Source organism: Heterocephalus glaber, unplaced genomic scaffold (genome assembly GCF_053883595.1).
Source record: "Heterocephalus glaber isolate CG9 unplaced genomic scaffold, H.glaber_assembly_v1.0 deba00001150, whole genome shotgun sequence".
NCBI classification, from domain to species: Eukaryota; Metazoa; Chordata; class Mammalia; order Rodentia; family Bathyergidae; genus Heterocephalus; species Heterocephalus glaber.
Window position 1 is genome coordinate 562,680 of NW_028258204.1, and position 24,239 is coordinate 586,918.

A 24,239-nucleotide genomic window follows, 5' to 3' on the forward strand; every position below is an offset into this window, starting at 1 on the left:
AAGAAACTTGACATTTCTTGGTTGACAAAAAAGTTTAGATAAATAGATAACTTTTAGTATATTCTGAAAGGCAACAGTATCATGTGGGTTATGAATGAAATTCAGTGAAAAGTATCATTTCCTAATCTTAGATGGTGGTAAATGTTGGAAAAGTTAAAAAAAGTAGAGAAGATAGAAATGGTGGTGAAGGGCATTTCACATAAGGAGAACAGAGGCATGAAGGCAGAAAAGTTTGATTTGTTCAAGAAATTTTTAAAAATGGTTGGATTTTGTTAGAGTCAGTTTTTTTTTTTTTTTTGGTACCGGAGCTCGAACTCGGGTCTTTGTGCTTGCGAGGCAGGCGGCGGAACGACTGAGGTAAATCCCCAGCCCTAGAGTCAGTTTTTGATTAGAGGAAAGAATTGTTAAGAAATCTTTGAAATAGTTGAGGAGAAATTAATTTGAAACAGAGCAGTATCTATGAAAATAGAAAAGGCAAGTAGCCAGCACATCCAAGTAAAATCCATACAACTCGTTTATTGAAAAATATTAATTCTGGGATCTGAGCTTTGAACATAACATATTCTTTTCTCCCTTGAGGCATTTTTAGTGTAGGGAGATCAGGAGAGTGCTAGTGATGGAGAAAAGTCAAGGGTGTCATGGAAGTGAGTGCACTGGCTCCTGAACTGAAGCCTCCCAGATGAGGAAGTCACTAGGGAAAGTGAGCAGGGAAGTGTGATACAGACAGAACAGGACAAAAACAAACCAACCTGTGCTGGCTCGAAGGAAAGAGAGATTGGAGTACACTAGAAGCACTTCATTGTGACTGGAATCAATGGAATTGGATCTGGGAGGAGGATCTGTTAAGAGGAAAGGCCAGGGGCAAATCATCCAAAGTCCTAGAATTCCTAATGGAAGTTTGGCCAGAAGGAATCATGATATAATTTTAAGTCAGGGAGATTCAGAATCAAATTTAAATCTTAGAAAGATTAATAAACTAAGCAAAAGGTGTAGGAAGTACAGCTGGACCAGTTTTGGAATCAGTCGTGGTTATCAGTTAACATCAGATACTCCCACACTTTCCTGTCATTATGTCTTTGCTTTTCTCTGTTGTGTCTGCTTCATTGTTCTGTGTGTGCTGGATTTTCTTCTTCTCTAACAGCAGAGCCAACCTACAGCTTTTGAGTTTCACTTCTAAATTATCTCGAGAGAGTCTAATTGGCTTAAGTAGCTTGTCTACCCTTGGTCTAATCAGCTGTGGTTGAAGGATGGGGTCATATAGCAGAAACATAAGTGCTTCAAAGTCCACCTCTTTCATAGTTAAAGGGTTGAAGTGAGTTATGGACTGGACCAAATTCTTAGAATGATCAAACTTTGGAAGATAATTCTGGCTGCAAAATGAAGAATTGGAACCAGAAGGATTAGAGGCAGGGAACCCCTTTAGAAGAATATAGTAATGTAAATGATAGATAATGTTGGCCAGAACTAGGATGGTGAACAAGAAGAAAACAGATTTGTGGCAGATAAAGCTTGACATTCCAGAATCACGTGGTAGGTTGGATGTGGGAGAATGAGGAGTCAAGGCTAATGTCTCTGTTTCTGGCTTGAATAACTGATTGGATATTGATAGCAGTTCCTGAGGTGAAAAAGCATAGGAGAAGCACAAGCAAATTTGGTGGAAATAAAGAGGGATAAAGGACTTTTGTATTGTATAGTTTGAGACATTCAGGTGCATAGCGCATTGGATGTAGTATGTATCTAGAGGAAAGAATTCAGTAGCAGACAAATGTTTGAACTTGTTCAGTTCTATGTGATAACTGAAGCCATGAGAATGGATAAATATAACATGAGGAGAGGGCCAGCTTTCTCTCGGGAATCATGTTTGAGGGATGGTGGAGGAAAAGGAGCCTACAAGAGCGACTGGGAAGGAACAGAAAAGAGTAATAAAAATCAGTAGCACATAGTGTTTTTAGGAACCCAAGGAAAGAGTTTCAGGCAGGAGAATGTGATTGATAGTATCAGTCAGATGCTGCTAAACTGCATGAGGAGTAAAGTTCTGTTGAGTGTTGCAGCAAGAGGCTGGGTGATGACCTTCATAAATGGGTTTAATGGGATTGGTGAGATCAGGATTAATTATTATGGGGAGGCAAAGAGATTGTCTTAGTTAATTTTCTCATTGCTGATACAAATTATCTGACACCCAAAGTTAAAGGAGAAAGGTTTATCTTGGCTTACAGTTCCTAGAGGTTTCAGTCCATAGGCAGGGTAGTGTGGCCAAGGGACATTGCAGAGGAGAATCAGTTCTTGGTGAGGCAGGCAGCGTAAGCAGAAGGCAGTGGGCAGCAAGCAGCAAGTGAAGAAGGAGCAAGCAACCATAGCAGTCCTCTTTCTGTCCCTTATATTTTATCCAAGTTACCTGCCCTGAGTGTGGGCAGCACTCATACGCACGGTGGGGTACCCTTAATCCTACCCAGAACCATGCAGAAATAAATCAGTGGACTAATTCCGTAACCACACACCCTTAATGTCAGTATCATACACTCTAGATCCAACCATCTCTGAAAAGTCCCACCTATGAGAGCATGAGGCTTTGGGGGAACATCTAGACACAAGCCATAACAGAGATCAAATGGCAAATACAAACACTGTGTAAGCTGTTTTGCTGAGAGTGGCCGGTGGCTAGAGGTGTGATGACAGTGAAGTTGGATTTTTAACCATGTTTTTTTTTAGGAAGCAATGGGAGAAAGAGTGAAAATCAGTTGAGCAAGATCTGGAGAGTTTTTTAGAGCACTGTTACTTTTAATGGTGAAGAATAAAGTATGTTGTGTCAGGTCTGGTAGTGCATCTCTTGTTATCCCAGCTCTCAGTAGACTGAAGCAGGAAGATTGTGAGCTGGAGGCCAGCCTAGAATACATAGCGAGTTTAAAGGTCAGCTTGGGCTACATAGTGAGATCCTGTCTCTAAAAAGAAAAATAATAATAATAATAAATTCCTGGAAACTAGCTTAGTGAATGGAAGCTGAAGTATTTCCTGATTTTTATTTTTCTCTGGAAAGGAGTTGCAGTTACCTTGAAGTAAGGTAAAATTGAAGATTTAAGGAACATGGTGACAACTTGAAATTAATACTGTAGAAGTTAGAGAAGGTAGCAGACTTGGAAATGTAAGATGTTTTACCTGGCTTAGATTGGAGGTCTTGAATCCAAAAATTAGCACCAATATGCACAGTTGTGTTTTATTCAGCAATCTAGTTATACGTTCGAAAGAAAGAGACACCTGGTCGAGCCTATGATATTGATGTAATGGTGGCATGATGGGTCATAATATAAAGAGAAGGGAGTGAAGAAGTTAAAAGAGAGGACTAATGGGAATATGAGTTGTTAAAGGCCTGTGGTCTTGAAGTGCAAAGTGAGAATAACTCAGTGTGAGGGCCAGTCCTAAAATGAGAATGACATTAAAAGAGAATGAAGCAGAAGCTTCCTGGGAGGTTTCCAGCCTGTGTTACTAGAAGAATGACATTGCCCATAGAAGAAATAGACATGGAAGGAAAAGCAAGTTAGTTTTAGAGGGAAGAAAAGTTGGATTTTTACTATTTCAAGTTTGAGTTCTATTGGAACATCTTACTGAGATGATCAAGAGACTGTAGGAGAGGGGTCAGGGAAACAAAATTGGGAGATCATAATTGAAGCAGTGAATTTACTAAGCAATATAGTGATTAGATCCTCTTTGATACATTTAAGAGTGGGAAGTAGGAGTAATCAGAGAAAAGGTGTTTGCAACTATTGAGCAATTTGCAAAGAAACTTGGGAGAAGTTACAGAAGTTCCCTGAGTAGGTAGGCCACTGGATGAGACTTGTGAGTGGCCCTCCAGGGAACTCAGGAGACATTGTCAAAGTTTAGAGTAATCTTGGCTTCTTGGCGTTATGTTTATTACCAGTTATGTGGGAGTATTTTAGATGTGATTTTTTTAAAATCTCCCCAGTATACTAACATTTTAAAAATAATTCTTACTAGCTTCTTTATAAAAAGGTATTAGCTGTGTTCTGGCTTTCTGAAATGAAGTATACTGGCCATTTAGTTTCTTAATACCTCAGGAAGGTTATAGTTATTACTCAGGGTAAACAAGGTTGAAGCCTTTGGAATATTGTTAGGACCACTTGATCTTATACTGAGTGGTTCCAGTGTGCCACTTTCTTACTCACTTGTTGCATTAAGTTATTTGACATTATTATTCAAGGATCTTTTTCGATGGTGGCTGATCTGGCTTGTGTCTAGATGTCCCCTCAAAGCCTCATGCAATCATAGGTGAGGCTTTTTCAGAGGTGGCTGGATCTAGAGTGTGTGATGCTGGGATTGATTCATGCCGCAGTGCTAGGCTCAAGGACACTAGGATTAAGGGTGTGAGTGCTACCCACCCTAAGTAGACTGGATGAGATAAAAGGGGCAGGAAGATGTTGTTAAGGTCCCTTACTGCTTTGCTACCTTCTCCATACCATGAACTCTTGCCTCTGTCATGTGCCACTCTGTCTTGGAGCCAGCCCATTATGGATTGAAACCTCTACAGACCATGAGCTAAATAAATCTTTTCTCCTTTAACTTTGGATTTGTCGGGTATTTTGTCTCAGCAATAAGAGAAAAGTAACTAAAAGTGGCAAACCTACAGCACGCATGCCAATAGTGGAATGTTTGTATTATTGAAATCTCTAAAAGGTTTGCCGTCACTGATTTTTTTTCCTTCACAGCACTTCACTGTGTTGTACTTTAAAATTGTTGGATGCCTCTTTAGGTATAAGAACCAAGAGAGATTATGTAAAGGTGCAAATTTCCAATGATGAATGTCCTTATATTGTATACCTAAAATGTACCAATGATTAGAATGAATAATCGATAATGCAAAATAGGAAGAAAAGATCCAAAGGGGTAGGGGTAGTGGGAGGGGCAGGAGAAAGGAAAGAAGGGAAAGGGAAACTGCTGAGAAATGGAAAAAATGGAAATAAAGTCTTTGTAAATAGGGAAGGGTGGAGGGGGTGAAGGGAGGGCTAGGAATGGGGAAAAAATAAGAACCAAGATGCATTATGTAAAGGTACAATTCCCAATGAGAAATGTAATTGTGTTGTATACCTAAAATGTACCAATTGCCGGGGATTTAGCTCAGTGGTTCCACCGCCTGCCTGGCAGGCTAAGGACCCGAGTTCGATCCCTGGTACCAAAAAAAGATGAAAACATTCATGTAAAATGTGCCAATAAAATAATTTAACAAAAAAAAATAATAAAAATAAATTTAAAAAAGGAAATATATGAGGAGGATATAGGAAGAAAAAAACCTCTTCTATTATATTCTTTTTTTTTTGGTACCAAGGAGCGAACTCAGGGCCTTGCGGTTGTGAGGCAGGCGACGGCACCACTGAGCTAAATCCCTGGCCCTCTTCTATTTTCTTACAACACAGAATAATTCTGTGGACTCTAGTCACCAAAATGTATGAGGATTTCTCCTTACCACCAGCTGAATCTGCAGATCTCCAGTGGAAACTAGCTGGGTGTTCTCTAATTCAGTTCAGATCTAACACTGTCTGCCTGGACATAGCCTCAGATCCCATAGGTCAGTGATGGAATCAACTAATTTACAGAGCTAAGGTGAAAACTTTACTTACCTTTACTCTTATATTATAAAGGGTTTACAGAGAATACAGATAAACAGCCCTGTGGAAGAGATTCATAAGGCAGTGTGTGGGAGAAGGGGTGTGAAGCATCCATGCCCTCTCCAGGCACACTCCCACTAGCAACTTGCATTTCAGCCATCTGGAAGCCCCTGGAATTCACCCCTTTGGGCTTTTTCTGGAAACTATTACATAAGCATGATTGATTAAATCATTGGACATCAGTTTTCTTAGCACTTCCCTTCACCCTTTCCACTGTATCCCCTCCTTGAAATAGTTTGAGCCATTTAACCACTGGGTGGTTCTCCCTGACAGTAGTCATTGAGAGGTTATCTAAGAGCCCCTATCTGTTTTAGCTCATTACCAAGCAAAACACTCTACTCACTTTGGAGAGTCCCAGGATTTTAGGATTTTATGCCAGGAAGTGAGGACAAGACCAAATGTATCTTTCAGTTTGATAGTATAAATTAATACACTTATGTTTAGTTGGCACTATTGACATTTGTGAATCCAAAAATCCAAGCCACCAAAAACCAAACCATTTTATCACTTGTTGGACACTCATGTCATTTTTAAATTGTTGTAAATGATATTGTCTTAGTTACTTTTCTCGTTGCTAATATAAAATACCTGACACCCAAAGTTAAAAGAGGAAAGGTTTATTGTAGCTCACAGTTTGTACAGGTTTCAGTCCATAGGCAGCTGGCTCCTAGGCAGGGTGGCATGGCAGAGGGACATCATATAGGAGAAACAGTTTATGGCAGGCAGAAGGCAGCAAAAGGAGCAAGCAACAACAACAGCAGCCCTCTCTCTGTCCCTTAGATTCTATCTAGGCTTTACCTGCTCTTAGGGTGGGTAGCACTCTTGCCCAGGATGGAACACCCTTAATCCTAGCATCACACCATGAATCAATCCCAGCATCACAAACTAGATCCAGCCACCTCTGAAAAGCTGCATTATGACTGCATGAAGCTTTGGGGGTACATCTAGATACAAGCTGTAACTGATGTCATGAGCTTTTCCCATTTGTAGTTAATTTATTCCTGAATGTTTTAAATCTCCTCTGGAGGGGTGTAAAGAATCAGTGGAGAACCTCTTTTTTGTGATACCTAGTAGGCAGTCATCTGCACTGGCTGTCAGAAACTCATTGAACTGAACAATGAACACAGCTTTTATATTTTTGATGAGAAACTCATAGCTACAAAAATTGCTGCTGATGCTCTGGGTGTAGAGAATGGAAGAGTTATGCGGTCCCTATTGGTGTGGGAATGGCAAACAAGGTTGTTTGACACCCATGGAGCAGGTGTCTTGACACAGGAGGTGTGCCGGCTGTTAAGGGGCATTCCGGTCACTGACCACAGAGAAATGGACAAAGAAAGCACAGATCTATTCAGAGTTACACTGTAGATTCCAATCGAAGCATTCTCAACTTAGTATGTAAATGGGGGGGGGTATTTCTGGACTGATACTCCTGTGCCTTGTCAGCCTGGGGTCTGGCGAGCTAGCAGAATCTGTAGACTTTCAGTCGTTCTAAAGATGCTTGTCTGCCAGTATGTAATCAGAGAGCCCTTAAACAAGGACCAAAATCGAGGGCCAAAGCACCCAAGATTCAACCTCTTATTGCTGCTTCATGTGTTTTGCCACACAAACACCAGTGTATGACTCTGAAGAAAGAGCTTACTAAGAAAAATAAAGAAGAGAATATGCTAAACTTTTTTCCAAAAGAGTGAAGAAAGTAAAAGAAAAATATCAGGAATAGATTGCCAAAAGATGAAGGCTGTTCTCTCTGAGAGTTTCTGCTTCTGAGTAAAAGTCCAGTCACAAATGAGACCTTTGTTTTTTTTTTTTTTTTTGCTAGGTGTGATGGCACACATCTGTAATCCCAACACTGGGGAGTCTGAGGCAGAAAGATTCTCCTGAGTTTGAGGCCAGCCTGGGCAACATAGCAAGACCCTGCCTTAAAAAAAAAACCAAAAAAAAGAAAGAAAAAATGCTTAATATCTGCTGCAGATTTATATATTTTTAAAAACCAGTGTGTTTTTAAATTTCTAGCCTTTGTCATTAGCTTAAAAAAACAACAGATTTTGGTGGCTCAGGCTACAGGCCTTACCCTATGAAGGGCAATGTAGAGGTGTATAAAACTGAAGCTGTTTCTGAGTGATTAATAATAGGTTTGTAGCTAGAAAATTAGATTTTGTACTAATCTTGCAAGTTTTCAATTTAGATTTGTCATATTTGGTTATCACAGTCAAATGGAAGTGCTGTTTTTCTCCCCATCTTGCTGAGCTTTCAGATTCTGAAACATGGTATAATTTACTCTAAAATTCAGTGATTTTTTTTTTTCCTCCTGGGAGGGGGAAAATTTAATTACAGAAAGCTATTTTCCATGGAATTATTTTATTCTAACACCTACGTAGCACTTTTTAAAATTCTGATCATAATTATATTGCTGGCAAGATAAACTAATGGTAATTATATGTAGAATTAACTAATATGAATAAAATTCTCTGTAAGATGCATCTGGGACACTTCTCAGTTACTATTCTTGATTTGTGGTTTTAGGAAGTGAATCTGGTGATGTTTGAATGTGATCAACATTTTCTTATGAGACTTGGGAATTATATTAGTAAGTTACTTAGCAAAAGTTATTATTAGAAAGTATCAGGGGCCGGGGATTTAGCTCAGTGGTTCTGCTGCTTGCCTTGCAAATGCAAGGTCTTGAGTTCAATCCCCAGTACCAACAAAAAAAAGAAAGAAAGAAAGAAAGTAGATAAGTAAGTATGTATCAGGCATTTCAGTCTAACTCCAGAAATGAGATATTTTATGTGACCAGTTTTTTTTGTTATTTTGGATAGGGTGAAGATTCAACCCAACTTTGTATATAGTACAAAAATTCCTTTAAAGCTGAACATTCTTTTTGGTGTAAAAACTCAAACAAGTTTTATAGAAATTTATGAATATTAATTTTTGTTATATTTAAAATTAAAATACCTTTTGATTATCTCAGAAGATAGTATGTTCTTATAATTATTCATTGAACATCATTGAATTTGGCATTGTGTTTTAACAACTAGCATGAATCTAGATAACAGCTGAGCATCCTAGATTCAGCTTTGTAATATTTTGAGATATTTGCATTTTAATTAGTAATTTTAAACTTTTGGATACCAGTTAAATTGTTGCAGTGATATCATACCCATATAGTGATATTCTGTTACGAAAAGGTCTACTACTATTGTTTTTTAAACAAACCAAAAACATTCCTTTCCCACTGACGATGCCACACTAAAAAATTCTGAGCTATTTATGCTAAATAGTATGAATGTCCACATGAAGTCCTGGAAATGGGTCCTGAGGCTTAGTGATTTCATGTGGCTAGTATGAAATATTTAATTAAAGGCATCCTCCTCAAACTTAAGATTGTGAAGCAACATCTGCCTAAAAGACTTTGTGATAGAATGTAATAAAACTATTGAACTAAGTGCAATTAGGAGTTAACTGTGTTATGAATAGATCTTATAAAACTCCATTGCAGAAGTACAAACCAGGCTTTTTTCCTCCCTTTGTAGGTAGGGGCTAGATTTTCTCAAGAAGAAATTGCAAACTAGACATGGTCGAGTACCTAGTAGAAAGAACCTGTGATAGCCAGAGTGCCAAGGTTATCCCTTGGCTATAACACTTCTTGTATTCATAGGTAATGAAAGAAATGTGCGAGCCAGGAGTGGTGGCTTGCACCTGTAATCCTAGCACTCAGGCAGCTGAGGCAGAATCATTGTGAGTTCAAGGTCAGCTTAAACTACATAGCAAAACAGAAAAAAAGGTGCTAATTATATAAACACTTGATTTGCCCTCTACTTTCCACAGACTCAATGGGAATGGGACCCTAACCTCTTTGTAAGATAGTAATACAGAAAATGGAGGAGATGCAAGAATCTCAGATTTAGAGGGGCATTGTCTGCAAAGACTTTAAGCAAATTAAGACTTTAAAGATTCTAACCTCTTCTGAAAGCTTTGTTATTTTAATGTTTATGGTAGTAATATTTCATTTTATGTGAATTTAACTGTTAAACTTTCAGATGTCTGTGTCCTGTAGACAAAATGATGGTTTAAATAGTACAGAGAATTCTACCCATCCCAGAGAGCACAGCACATGCCCTCACAGATGGGAATCTACTGTTCTCTCTCAATACTGTGTCTTCCATAGAGTTGGCATCTCACATTTAGTGTGATACTTATTTATTTGTTTGTTTGCTTATTTATTTATTTTGTTACCAAGGATCGAACTTGGGGCCTTGCACTTGTGAGGCAGGTGGTGGAACCCCAAAACTAAATCCCCGGCCCATGTGGTTCTAATTTAAATGGAGCCGTGCCCCTAAAATATTACTGTATATTATGATGTAAGTAATTTCTAGGGACACTTTGCCTATTCTAGTTTTGTGATTGTTAGAAATGCTGAAAACTTGTGTCTCTGTGGTTAGGGTCTTAAAGATAGACCATGTAAGTCCATAATCAGAATCACCTTTGTAAATTCCCTAATTCATAAAAGTCAATATAAATCTTTTGTGTGTATACTCCTGAACATCAGTTCTTATGCAGAATGAAATTGAAGAGTCACCAAACTAGGCTAAAAGGCAAAAGGAAAGTGTACAGTTACCTGTACATTTATTCAGCTTTAAAGATGGTGGATAAGTAGAGAATTCTGAAATGTTCCTTCTTGTCTGCTAGTTTTACTTCATTTTGTTTTCACAAGTTTCTGAAGTCTCAGTACTTACTAATAGTTTATTTTTGGTGGGGATCATAGGAGCTCATGGAGCTTCACCTTTCTGTGAGATAGTTCCATAGTCAGCCATCGCAGAAATGCTGAAAATGCCTTTAACAAAATTCAACACCTCTTCGTGGTTTAAAAATAACCAAAAGAATAACCAGAATAACCAAAGCAAGCCTGAGCAAAAGAGAAGGCATCACAATATACTGGATTTTAAAGCTGTAGTAACAAAACAGCATGGTACTGGCACAAAAATAGATTCATTGATGAGTGGAATAGAACAGAAGACACAGAAACAACCCCATACACCCTCAGCCATCTGATGGTTTGGTCCTTCAATAACATCACTTCTGAGAAGACCTATGTAACATCTCCATTAAAGGGAGCAAAGAAAGAGACATGGTGGCAACTTTTTTTGAGAGTGGGAAGGAAGTAAGTAGTCTGTCCCTCTATGTTTGTGGTTGCAGTGGGAACAATGTAAAGACTCCTGAAGGGGGCAAAAAATGGGAGGGATTTACTGAGAAATTTCTGATCAGTCCCCTTTCTCAAGGGCTTTTCTAGCACTTCTTCTCACTTTTGAAGATAGCTCACACTTTTACCATCATCTGTATGTTCTGTGTATAATCTCAGTGATACTGTAAAATAAAAATAATATGCCCTAGGCAAGAATAGGAGTAGGATCCTAGTGTTCTTAGTTTGGATTTTTGGTTCTTAAAGAGTGGGAGTAAGATTCTGCTTTCTCAGTGACTGAAACATGCTTAGGTGGTCTCACAAGAGCCCAAGAGCTGGCTGGTTGTCTTGCTTTGCCATAGAGGATCGAGCCACACAGCCCAAGATTGGTGCTGCTTTCATACCATCCAGGTCAGTCTCTTAGTTGTAAACGGTTAGTCAGCCATAACTTACGTTTTGGAAAGGAGGAAGACAGGATGGCCCTAGGTTGTACCTTACACTTCAAATATAATTGAAAAAATAAGCATTGAAAAATACACAGAATTGGGCAGGGATTTAGCTCAGTGGTTCTGCCGCCTGCCTTGCAAGTGCAAGGTCCCGAGTTCAATCTCCGGTACCAAAATAAAAAAATACACAGAATTGGAATAGATGAGATGTGATCTGGAGGCCAGTTGAGAGCTTGTAAGGAATGATGTTAAGTGTAGGCTTATATACTTACAGTGAGACAGCAGCTTGATTTAGGCCTGAGGCCAAGAAACTCTTACTCTATTCTGGAAGTAGTCAGACAACATTAGTTAGGCCCACTTTCTGCAGAGCTGATATCCTAAGGGTTATTATCTGCCTGGTGAGGAAGCAAGCTGTAGTTGTTCTTAGCACAAATGGGTCCTGTCACATGTGGTTCTGCCATGTTGGTCATAACTTATGAGATTGGGGCAAGCCTCTGGTCTAAGGCTAGGGCATATGAAGTGGCCTACAATGGAGACTGCATAACCAGCGATAATGAAGGTTAATCATATTCTTTCTTTCCTGTACATTACTCCTAGAGAGGAGGAGAGTGATAAGTAATTCATAGTGGGAACTTAAAGTTTGTTTACTTGTTCATTCATTCAGTGTCTGTTTAAATGCCCAGTTGTCAGGTACTCTTTGAGACTCTGCTGATTTCTTCATGAGTGGAAAAAGTCATGCTTTCATGGTACTTTATGTTTCAGTGGAGCAGTTAAGGCTGATGTAGAAGTCAATAGTGAGAAGTGCTGTGAAGAAAAATGAAGCAGAATAGGCCAAGAGAGTGAATTGCAAGGTACCATTTTAGATAGCTAGGACCCTAGAGACTTATCGTCAGGAAGTGGCTTACATGATCTTGGAGGCTGACAAGGCCCCAGGCCTGCATTTGGCAAGCTGGAGACCCAGGATTGCGGATGGTGTAGTTCTAGTCTGAGTGCAAAGGTGCAGGAACTGAGAGACCCAGTGGCATAGCTCTAGACCAAGACCAGCAGGCTTGAGGCCCAGGAAGAACCCTTGTTTCAGTTTGAGTCCAAAGGCAGGAAAAAAAGACCAATGAATGCACCAGTGAAGAGAGTTAATTCCCTCTTACTCTCAGGGGAATCAGCCTTTTTGTTGTGTTCAGGCCTTCAGCTGATTAGATGAGACCCATCCACATGAAGTCCATCCTGTTTGAGTCAGTCTGTCAGTTTAAATGTTAAAGTCATCCAGAAGCTCCCTTATAGAAACACCCATAATAATGTTTTAACAAATGTCTGGACACATTGTGCCCAAGGGAAGTTGATAATTTTAACTGCCACAGATAGGGTTAGTTAATAGACCTAGAATCATGATACCTAAAGATAGACAGGCTCTGGGCCAGAGATGTAGCTCAGTGGCACAGCACCTGCCTGGCAGGCATGAGGCCCTGAATTTGATTCCTGGCGCGCACACACACACACACACACACACACACACACACGCAAACCTCATTAAGATAGACAGGCTCTGATACCCCAGTGACTTGCCAAGATTGCTTGATGATTAAAGTTGTCTGATTTCTGAACCTTATTGCATTGCCAGAATTACTTTCCAGTGTCTGTGGGCTGGTTGTGTGGCAGCATTAAATACACTCTCTACCCTAAGTACCCCTTATGTACTGTAACTGTTAAGTTTAGCTTGTTTTTGTCTCAGTTCAGGCTTGCCAGATGGACCATTTTATGGGTCACTGCCAGATAGCAGTTTCCTATGTAGACATCACAGAACTCAATCTTGAGTCATAGAAACCTAATACAGTATCTTTTTCTTCTAGTGATTAAGGAAAGCACTGGTGAAAATAAACCAATTTATTAAATAATTTGTGACTTTAAAACTATACATTCTTCCTTAACTTTTTAAAACAGTTACTTGTTAAATTCTAACGCTTTGGAGAGCCTGAGTGTTTTGGAAATCTTAAGATGTCAGAGATATAGCCTTTGCCCCCACAAAGACCACAGCCTGGTATGAAATCTGCAAAGCTCCAAAAGTGTATATTCAGCAAGATAATTTTAGGTGAGAATTTAAGTTCACGCTAGTTTGAGTGAAAAAAACTTTATTAAAATCATAATCTGGACAGATTTTTAAAAATATTTTATGAAAGGGAAATGCATCCACTGGATGTATGAGAGTTTTGGAAGATGCTAATTTAGCCATGTTGACATGAATGCAGTGTTCCTGCCATAGAAATACCAAGAGGAGACATTTGAAAGCCAAAGCTGAATCTTATAGTCTCAGCATTTAGTTTTATGTTAATAATCCCTTGGGCCTCCATTTACTCATCTATTAAACTGGATAGTAATGCCTGTCATTTCATTTATGCTTTAACAAGTCACATCTAAATTCTGTAACTAGCCTTTCTTTTTTTTTTTTGGTATCGGGGATCGAACTTGGGTCCTTGCGCTTTCGAGGCAGGCGGTGGAACCACTGAGCTAAATCCCTGGCCCAAACTAGCCTTTTTTTAAGTATTTAAGCAGCCTTCCTAAGTAGAGAAATGAGTCATCAGACTCTATACCATTTCTTCCTGCTGTTTCAGCTTTGTTATTGTAAAACAGTATACCAAAGGCATTCTCCATAAATCTCACCAGTACAGAATCCTTAATGCCCTTGTCTTTGGAATTAGTCCATCGTTTTCTTTTTGTTGTCTTTGTTAAACTTCTCTAAGTAGCTATACTAACTTTTCTCTATTTCTAATCTTTCTCTAATTAATTGTTTATTAAATGTGGATGTTCACAAAGCTAAATCTTAGGTATTTTTGTCTTACTGCTGCACTTCTCAAGGAATTTAATTCTCCCTCATTGCTTCACAAACGACAACTCCCAAATATCTTTCTCCTGTATCTCCCCTCTGAGGTTTCTTTCTGTATCTAGTTACCAACTTGATGTTGCCAATGGATGTCTCAGATGTTTCAAGCACATGTCCTCTTTTTCTCCATATCTTTTTTACCTTCAGATTTATTATATTTTAGACTCAATATTTGTGAAGGACTCACATCCTTACTCTACCTCTTACAAAATCTGTAAACATAGGGATCTGTAAGATAGTGCCTATCTTAATATATGGTAGCATCAGACAAAATGAGATGAAGTAACAGCCAAGATGAAGTAACAGACCAGATTACCCTGTACCCATAAACAAGTAGAAAACCCTTAGAGAGCTGTTATGAAGATTAAGAATTAGTATTTCTAAAGCATTTTCAACAGTATCCCACATAATGGAAGCTTTCTGTTAAGCACTTGTTTTTATTGTTATTAAATATAGATATGATTTTTTAAAATTGTAATATTAAGATAAAGTTCTGAAAGGGTAAATTGTAATATTAAGTGTTTATATTATAAAAAGCAGCTCTCAAATCAGTATTCTGAAATTTCCATTTTAAGAAACAGAAGAAAAGAACAATCACAAAACAAGCAAGAAGAAAGAAGGGAACTAAGGAAATAGAAAAGTGCAAAAGAATAAAAATCAAATTACAATATTATTTTGATAGATCAGTGATAGTGATAACAGCCAGGTTAATTAGGAGGGAAAAAAAAGACACAGTAGTAATGGAAATGAAAGAGGAGACATGACTACAGGCTTTATAGGACATTGAATTGGACAACTTAGATGGAATGAGTCCTTGAAAAACACAATTACCAAAGCTCACTTAAGAAGAAACGGTAACCTGAACACTGAACTCTATGTCTATAGGAGAATTTAAATTTGTAATTATATCCTTACCTCAAAAAAACTCATCCTAGAACACTTCACTGTGGTATTCTATGAGACTTTTAAAAATGAAATTATATCAATTGTATATAAATTTTTCAGAAAATAAAAGCAGAGGGAACTCTTTCCAATTCACTTTATGAGGCCAGTGTTGACCTAATATGAAGGGAAGCTAGAGTTCAGTGTCCCCCAGAAAAGTAGATAGAAAAACCTTAAACAGAATTGTAGCCTGCTAAAATCAGTATATTAAAAGGCACTAGTTTTCTTCCCACTCACCAAGTGGGATTCATTCCAGGAATGCAAGATTGGTTAAACATTTGAAAATACATTGATGTCATCATATGACCCAACTAAGAATAAAAATTACATGATTTTCTCAATAGATTGAGAAAAAAATCATTTGACAGTTGTCAATACCCGTTAATGATTAGAAAAAATTCTCAGTAAATCCTGATGTTCTGTAGTGTATATCATGCTTAGTAATGAAAGACTATAAACTTTCTTCCTAAGATCAGGACAAGGGAATGATGCTTTACTTTACCACTTCAATTTCGCATTGTTTGGAAATTATAGCTGGTGCAGTGGGGCAAGAAAAGGAATTCAGAGGTACCCAAATTAGAAATGAAGAAAAAAACAGCTTGGGTGTGTACAAAAAGCTCAAAAAATTCGCCAAACACAACAACAAAAATCTACGAAAATGGAAAGCTGAACTTAGTACTATGTCATGATAGAAAATTTAATTGTATATATGTACAAATAATGAACAATTGGAAATTTTAAATTAAAATGTTCATTTTAGCATCTAAAGTGAAAGTACCCATGGAGAAGGTGAACAAAATTTTGCATGGCCCATATATCAGAAATCATAGACATTGCTGAGAAAACTTAAACCCAAATAAATGGAAATAAGTATCGTGTTGATGAATCAAGAAGCTGAAAATTATTATACAGGTTGAGAATCTGTAATTGGAAAATCTAAAATGGCTCATAACTCTTTGGGGCACTTTTGCAACTTCTGTGAAAGTCTAGAATTATTTCAAAACAAAAGATTAAGAAAAGACACTGTTAAGAAAATGGAAGGCAAGCCACAAATGGGAGAAAATCTTTGTAAAACATCTGTTAAAGAGTGTATATCCAGGGCCGGGGATTTAGCTCAGTGGTTCCGGTGCCTGCCTTGTAAGCGCAAGGTCCCGAGTTTGACCCCCGGTATCAAAAACAAAACAAAACAAAAAAAAGAATGTATATCCAGAATATATTAAAAAAGTATCACAACTTAGTAATAGGGAAAAATAGTATAATGGGCAAACAAATTGAATAACTACTTCAACAACAGCAGACACATGAATGACATCTAAGCCTGTGAACAGATGCTCAGCTTCAAGATTACTTACTAGGAAATGCAAATCTAAACCACAATGGAATGCCACTATGTACTATAAAATTAAGTGACAATCACCAGAAAGTGGACAACTGCAATTCATACATTGCAGGTGCACTTTGGAAGTCAGCCTGGCACTTTCTTATAAACATGGGATTGATCAGTCTTCTGCTTCTAGGTGTTTACTCTTCATTCTCAGTAACTCCCAGACTGAAAACCACATAAATGTCTAAGTAGTACATCACAGGATGGAATACTTCTTAGTATTAAAAAGGAATGCAGAATGGATGAATCTCAAAGCTGTTAGGGCAAGTGCAAAAGCTAAACAAAAATTATGTGCTGTGTGATTTCATTTAGGTCTAGATCTAGAAAAGGAACATCTAAGCAGTTCAGTGGTGGTATGGGCCGGGTGGGGGTAAGAGATTTGTCTAGAGAACATTTTGAGGTAAGGAAATGTTCTGTATCATGATTTTGATGATTTTGGTGTAGTTACCAGGCCATGTACATTTATCATAACGCATCAAATTTTATAGTTAATACTGGTGAATTTTTTAGAGCCTGTGCGTATGCCATTTTTCTGCCTAGAAAGCTCCCTTACCCTACCTAGTTAACTCACAGTCCGTGTTCAGATATTGCTTAAATACTGTGTTGTCAGAGGAATCCATTTGTTCTTGAGCCCAGACTAGCACAGCCTGCTGTGGCCCTTGTTGCCCTTATCTCAGCTTTTGTTACAGTCGGGCTGGTAGTAATGAGCTTAAGGTCTCTTTCTGACTTAACTGCAAATGCTGAGGAGCTAGACTGAGGAGCTAGACTCTGATTACTGTTGTGTTTGCAGTGTGTGAGTCAGGTACTCCAGTAAATACTGCACTGCCGAGTAGAAGTGAGAGTTCCCTGACTCCTATTCTTAGGTAAGGCATCTGTGACTTCTGCTGAGGTTCCCTGGCTCCCATAGAGCTGAGAGAGGCTACTGCAGTGTGTCTGGGGAGCTGTGACTGTGTGTTCACTTGTCTGCCATGGCTTTGGTGGACACCCCTTGTGGGCAGCGTAGGTTGTCCTCCTGTTGCTGGGCCATCCTTTCTGAGAATATAGAGAAGCCTTTCCTTGCTGTTACTCTTCTAGCAGAAAGAGAAACCTGTCCTAGGGTGCATTCCTGGACCTAGTAACTTTTTATTTAATTTCCAGCAAGTTTTGTTACCTGCCTTGATAACAGTAAGTCAGCTCCTGTGAAGCACCACAGTGTGCTCCCTTCTCTCCTGATCTGATGTTCCTTCCAGAAGGGAGTTGGACTGGTCCAAGCAGGCCTAATTAGGGAAGCTCATTTCCAGGCAGTTGGATGGCTTGAGCAGACGGCCATTTAACCTTCCAGGAGTAGACATAGCATCAGCTGTGATCAGCCTGTGATCCGACTTGCAGAGTACCTGAGACCATCACTACTGTCTTTGAGCACTGTGCAGACCCAGTTTCCACGTTAAATGTGTACAATATTTAATGAAAAACCTTACACCTAAAACTTTCCTCTCTTCTCTTCCCACTTCTGTTCCTCATTATTTCTCTATTCTGTAGGCAAGAAGGAATTCAAGTTAAGATAGGGGATTGGTTAGGAAGGCCATACTCATATTTGATCATTGTATGAGTATAGTTGAGTGTTTAAATCACTATCAGAGCTTCCATCTTTATGCCTGTCTCCATTCTGGCAGTTTATAAAGCTTGTCATTTCATCCAGTCCTCACTAGCATTACCTGATCAGTCCAGTTACTGATTTTGACTGTTTTTCTGTAACTTTCCTTAAGGGTTTCCTTTGTATTTAATTAATACTTAGCCTTTTTATTTTTAACCCTGTTAGAGCTAAGTAATCCCATTCCTTTCATCTAGATTATTGTAGCCTCTCTGATTTTCCTGTTCCACTCTTTCCCCTTTTCCACCTTCAGAGCAATTCCCACATACCAGGGACCTGGCCAAGGCATCTTCTTGCGCCCCACCTTTTGAGTGGCTTCTCTCTATTCTAATAGAATTTGCCTTCTTACCGTAGTTCGTGACAGCACAGTGCCTGGCCCATAGTAGGCGCTAATATTTGTTGAATTAATTCTTTGCATTATTAAGTCCTATCAGGATTTTTGTGGTTGTTAGTGTTGTCTTACAACCACACATACAAACAGTAATTTCTTTCTTTCTTTCTTTTTTTTTTTTTGGTACCAGGGATTGAACTCAGGACCTTGCGCTTTTGAGGCAGGCACGGTGCCACTGAGCTAAATCCCCAGCCCCAAACAGTAATTTCTTATGTCTAACTGTTTTGTCCTGAGGAGGGCGGGCGGGGAGGTGAGTGGTAGGTTAGAGCTGTCTTTTTGTGTGTTTTGCTTTGTTTTGAAATGGAATCTTACTATTTTGTCTACGCTGGTCCCAATCTTCTGGGCTCAAGTGATCACCAGTGCTGGGACTATAGGTGCATACCTCAAAACCTGCCAGTTGCCTTTAGGAATAGACTGGTTTCAGGTAGTAAGGATGGAGTGATGGATTTGTCATTATCCAGTATTCAACTGGGTAAAAAAAGAATGCCTTGCCAGGGGTGGTGGTGCACACCTGTGATCCTAGCACTCGGGAGGCTGAGGCTGGAGGATCACTGCGAGTTCAAAGCCAGCCTGAACTACATAGTGAGACCCTGTCTCAAAAAAAAAAAAAAAAAAAAAAATACTGCCTTGACTTTTAGTTTGACAGGTGGTAGAGAACTAGTCAGAACTTAGATGGTATTTTTTTGATGTTCCGAATATTTAGAATGGGTTTTTTTGTGTTTTGTATCATATATTAATATACTTAATCTCTCTCTCTCTCTCACACACACACACACACACATATACACACACATTCTCTCTTCTTGATACTACTTTTTCTACCCTACATCTCAGACTTTCGATCAGCATATATGTGACCCTAGGATGTTGTGGTGGGGTGGAAGAGCTATCCAGTGAAAGCACCTTGTTTGTTAGGTAGGGGTGGTGTGTGCTAAGCAGTTTACTACTCTGATCTTCTAGTCAACATTAAATGAGACTGTTAACAATTTTTAATGAATGTTTATAAATTTCTCACAAAAATCAAAACTTTCAGTAGTCTTAATAAACACATAAACTGATTGTAAGTTTTAAACTGTGGAGGTGCTTTTTATAACATGTTTAATTATAATTATTTGCCTTTTATTTTAAAAGTTATGTGTGTGTTAATACTATTGACATCTAGATTGGAGAAACTTACTCTAATAAGTATTTTTTTAAAAAAAACTATCAGTCATGAATATAAGTATGGCATATGCTAACCAAGGCTCTGTGATATTTTTCTCAGTGCATTTTTTAATGAAGCAGCTCTTTGAACATGACCTCACAGTCTGTATTAATATCACTAAATAGTAAGGACTCAGATTTTAAGTTGAACAAGTTCACTTGATTAACATCACATTTTGTTCCATTTTGCAGCCACTTGGTGAATTTTTGGATGAAGCCATTAATTGCTTGCCATCATGAGCAGAAGCAAGCGTGACAACAATTTTTATAGCGTAGAGATTGGAGATTCTACATTCACAGTCCTGAAACGATACCAGAATTTAAAACCTATAGGTTCAGGAGCTCAAGGAATAGTATGGTAAGTTTTTACTTCTAAACTTAGGCAGAGATTCATTAATTACTACCTTTTTTCATCTCAGGATATAGATACTTTGGTAAATAATTAAGTTGCCTCAAAAAATTAAAACTATAATAAAAATTAAATGAAAGCTGTAACATGGTTAATTGTTTTCCTCAGGGATTAATGGTCTTTTTATTATTATTCATAAAGCATAACTATAAACCAGCACTACTATCTTTAAGTGTAAACCATGACTGAACATTTGATCATATGCCATATAGAGACATATCTGTAGCAGGAAAGAATAATTGGCACAGTTGTTAATTCCATATATATATCTATTCCCATAGCTAGTTATTTAATAAGAAGCCTCGTTTAATCTTCACTTTCACACTATAATGAAACTCTGAAATTTCAGAAATTTTATTTTACACTGGAGAATGAAGTCAGCTAATATTATCTCACTGTATGTGTTTTGAAACTCATATATATCTTTAAAATTGATTTACAAGCTAATTTCTACAGAATGCCCAGGCTTTTATAAATCAGCGTAATTCCTTATAAACTGAAATGTAGAACACTCCTTGGGATAATTCTACTAATGATTCAAAATCACTAAGTTAGCAAAATAAGCTAATGTTTGAGGGAACTGTAAACCACAGTTAAGCATAATTATATATTACCTCTTCTTGAACCAAATTTGTTTTGAAATCTATTTAAAATACAGGTGCTGTTTATGATCTAACACTTAGGCCAGATTCTAGAGAAGCTCTATACTTGTACACAGAGAGACACACATAGAGCTCTTCTTTGCACCATTAGGTACTGTAGCAAAACTCAGAAACAGAATCGAGTCCATCAGCAGGAGAATAAAAAATTGTGATGTGGTCATAGAGTAAAATACTGGGCAACATTTAAATGACCTGGAGCTATCTGTATCAACAAGGGAAGTATTAGAAATGTTGAATTGAGTTTAATAACAGAATACACATGTCATTGTACTATTTGTAGTTTAAAATATGCAAAACAATACCATTATTTATGAGTGGTATCATACATAAAAAAGAACACCAAACTGAAGATTTTACTTACCTCTGAAAATAGAGAAGAGGGAGGAGCTTTACTTGTAACATATTTCTAACAGTTGGGCTCATTTTATACACTGCGTTTTCTAGCTGTCATTTTAAGTATATGATCAATTAGCCAACCATAAATTAAAGAAAATATTGTTCTAAAGTCAGTATTAGGATTCTGAAAGCCCGCTCTTGGTTCAGGTTCTACGTCTGTGACTTACTAGCTTTGTGATTCTTGGCAGATTTAACATTTCAGAGCCTGTTTTCTTACCTAATTTATAGAGTAGTTGTGAGAATTATGTTACACTATTTAGAAACACTTATGATATTTAAAAACCTATTAATGTTTCTTTTTATTCTCAGAGAAGTGTACTTTGAAATTTGTGTACCAGAATTAAGAATAAACATTGCTTTGAAAAGGACCTTAAATCCTCTTAACTAGTACCTGTCCTAAGGAATAAATGTCTTCAGATTTTCACTTTATAATTCCCCTAAAAGATTACTTTAAAATAAATAAATATTAAATGTAAAAATTTCAAAACTCATTGATATGTTATTATAATGATCAACTAAAAAATTCAGTTTGGGGGGCAAAAAAGGATTACTTTGAACCTCAGCCATAATATAAGATTCACTGGACTTGGATTAGGGCCTCTGAATCCCCAGTTGTTTCTGATTTGTGCACATTTAAGAATCAACATTTAAAACCTTGTTTCCTTGGATATAAAATGGTGAAATCCACTCATTGTTTTGAACTTTATAGTTTGAAATATTCCTTTTATTTAGCAGGTAAACTATTAATAGGAATGAATTTAACAATTATAAATAAAACTTGTGTTTTCTAAAGATACTCAGAATTTCTAGTAATTTTCCATGACCCCCAGTGTGGTTTTGTTTTGTTTTTAATTTTGACAGGACATATCTGTAAATATGGCATTTTAAAAGAGGATTATAATATTTATGTACATTTTAGTGTGTGTATGTATTTGTATCCAATGGTATTGGTATGTGTAGAATGTATAGATATATCCATTTATTTAGTACTAGTTTCTTAATTCATGTAGTTCTGTGCTAAGTCTGATATAAGATAATTACAAAACACATTCAGAGTTTTAGGTAAGGAAATCACATTAATCAGAAGTGAGCTGACCTTTCAAATATTACACAAACAAATCATCTTTTTTAGCATGCTGGATGGTTTAGTATGAGCAGCACAGCCTCATGTTTTAGTCTTCTCATCTCAGCCTTGCTTTTAACTTACTGGCTAATCTTGCGCAAATTACTCAACTGCTGGCCCTGTAAGCAGTGGTGAATCCAAATGGTTTTTAAAGTCTTTCAATCATAAAATTCAATAATTTAAACACAAGTTAGCTTATTTGGGCTTCACTTTCTCTGACCTGTCAGTATGTGAAAGGGATGCCAAGTGGTGAGTGTCATGGGGTAGAGGAAGACAAGGAGTAAGATGATAGATGAGTGTGATGCTCTCTCTGTGTTCTGGTTAGCAAACATCTACTGATGTCCTCAAATCTGGCATTTGTGTTTATCAATTGATTTGTTTAGTTTCTCCTCCAAAGCAAATTTTAAAGATTTTGATTTTGTTTTTAAATTACAAAATAATCTTACCTTTACATACTTCTATATGTACCTTCCCCTTGCTATATTCATTTTGTGTCCAAAAGGATGGAAGCAGCATATTTATGTAGAATTCTTGGGTAAGTATTTTGAGTAGAATTTCTAGCCGCATGTTTTTCTGTCTTTCACTGATTTAAGGGTAGAAAGAAAAACTCCTTTAGGCTTTAAGCTGTCTAGTGGACCTAGGCACATGTGAAGCATTTGTATATTCAGTGCCCACCTTGTATAAGGTGGGCCTGAAGGATGCACAGTGAATAAGCAGGTTTCTCCTCACAGTCCGTTGTTAAGAGACAGGTGCTACACATTGTAGGAGTGGGCTATGGTAAGTGCAGAAGGCAAATGTCAAACATCAAAGACAGGACAGTAACCTGATTGTGTTTGCCTTTGGAGAAAGTGAATCTATATGAGTGTTTCATAAATTCTGTTTTACAGATTTTTGCTGAAGTTTTCTGTTTTTCTTTTTTAATTTCTTATTGCAGTGCAGCTTATGATGCTATTCTGGAAAGAAATGTTGCAATCAAGAAGCTAAGCCGGCCATTTCAGAATCAAACTCATGCCAAGCGGGCCTACAGAGAGCTAGTTCTTATGAAATGTGTTAATCACAAAAATGTAAGTGAATATTTTAAATTTCTTAAGTATACATCAAATCAACTTTTATTCATGAATACATGAATAGCAAAGACTTTTTAAATATTAGGGGCTTTAAATTGTTCTTCCAGATTAAAGTATTGTTTAAAAGGGATAAACACACACACATATCTCTTCTCAGTGTGAATTTTTCTCAACTCCATTAAATTATATCCAAAGAAAAATAGCTTTTGAAACTTAGATTGTGTAATTTCGTAACATTTAATTTACAAAAAGAGTTTTAAAGAAGCATTTTAGAACAGTTTTATTCAGGATTGGTCTCATCTTTTGCTTTTTGTTCTCTGTAAGGGTGGCATTTCAGAAAACTCTACCCTTAGCACAAAAATGAAATTGTTCCAGTTTTACTTTGACATTGGAACTTAAATCATATGGGATACAGAATTAAAATCACTTTTTCCCACCCTACTTTTTTTTTTTTTTGAGGTAGAGTCACTCTAAGTCACTAAGTTGCCCAGGCTGGACTCAAACTTGCAAACCTCCTTGCATCAGCCTCCCAGAGTGCTGGGATTACAAACGTGCTACCTCATCTGGTTTATTTTGATAATAAACAATTACACTTTTTTAAAGTTATACTATGCATACTGATACTTTTATGATAGTTTTAATGGAATGATCACTCCAAGCTGAGAAATAAACTAGGAAGGAATTTATGCAAGGGATGGTTTTATAAAATACTAAGATGGAAGCATCTGGCTAGAGACACTTTGTGGTGTTTGTCCAAAAGAATTAATGAAATACACTGAATACTCGATACTTTCTGATGGCAGATAACACAATTTAACACATTTTGAGAATTAAGAATTAAATCTTCTGTGTACTGGAGATACAGG

At 37.5% G+C, this 24,239-nt stretch overlaps 1 protein-coding gene across 7 annotated transcripts in view; it reads left to right on the forward strand.

Moving 5' to 3' along the window:
• The window catches only part of Mapk8 (mitogen-activated protein kinase 8), a 97,800-nt gene that overhangs the window by 44,070 nt on the left and 29,491 nt on the right, over window positions 1–24,239 (forward strand). For all 7 annotated transcript variants that reach the window (XM_087210582.1, XM_087210578.1, XM_087210581.1 and 4 more), the window contains 2 exons: window positions 19,909–20,074; window positions 23,241–23,370. In XM_087210582.1, the coding sequence (XP_087066708.1) occupies window positions 19,953–20,074; window positions 23,241–23,370 (252 nt within the window). In that variant the 5' untranslated portion in view covers window positions 19,909–19,952. The remainder of the gene's footprint in view (window positions 1–19,908; window positions 20,075–23,240; window positions 23,371–24,239) is intronic.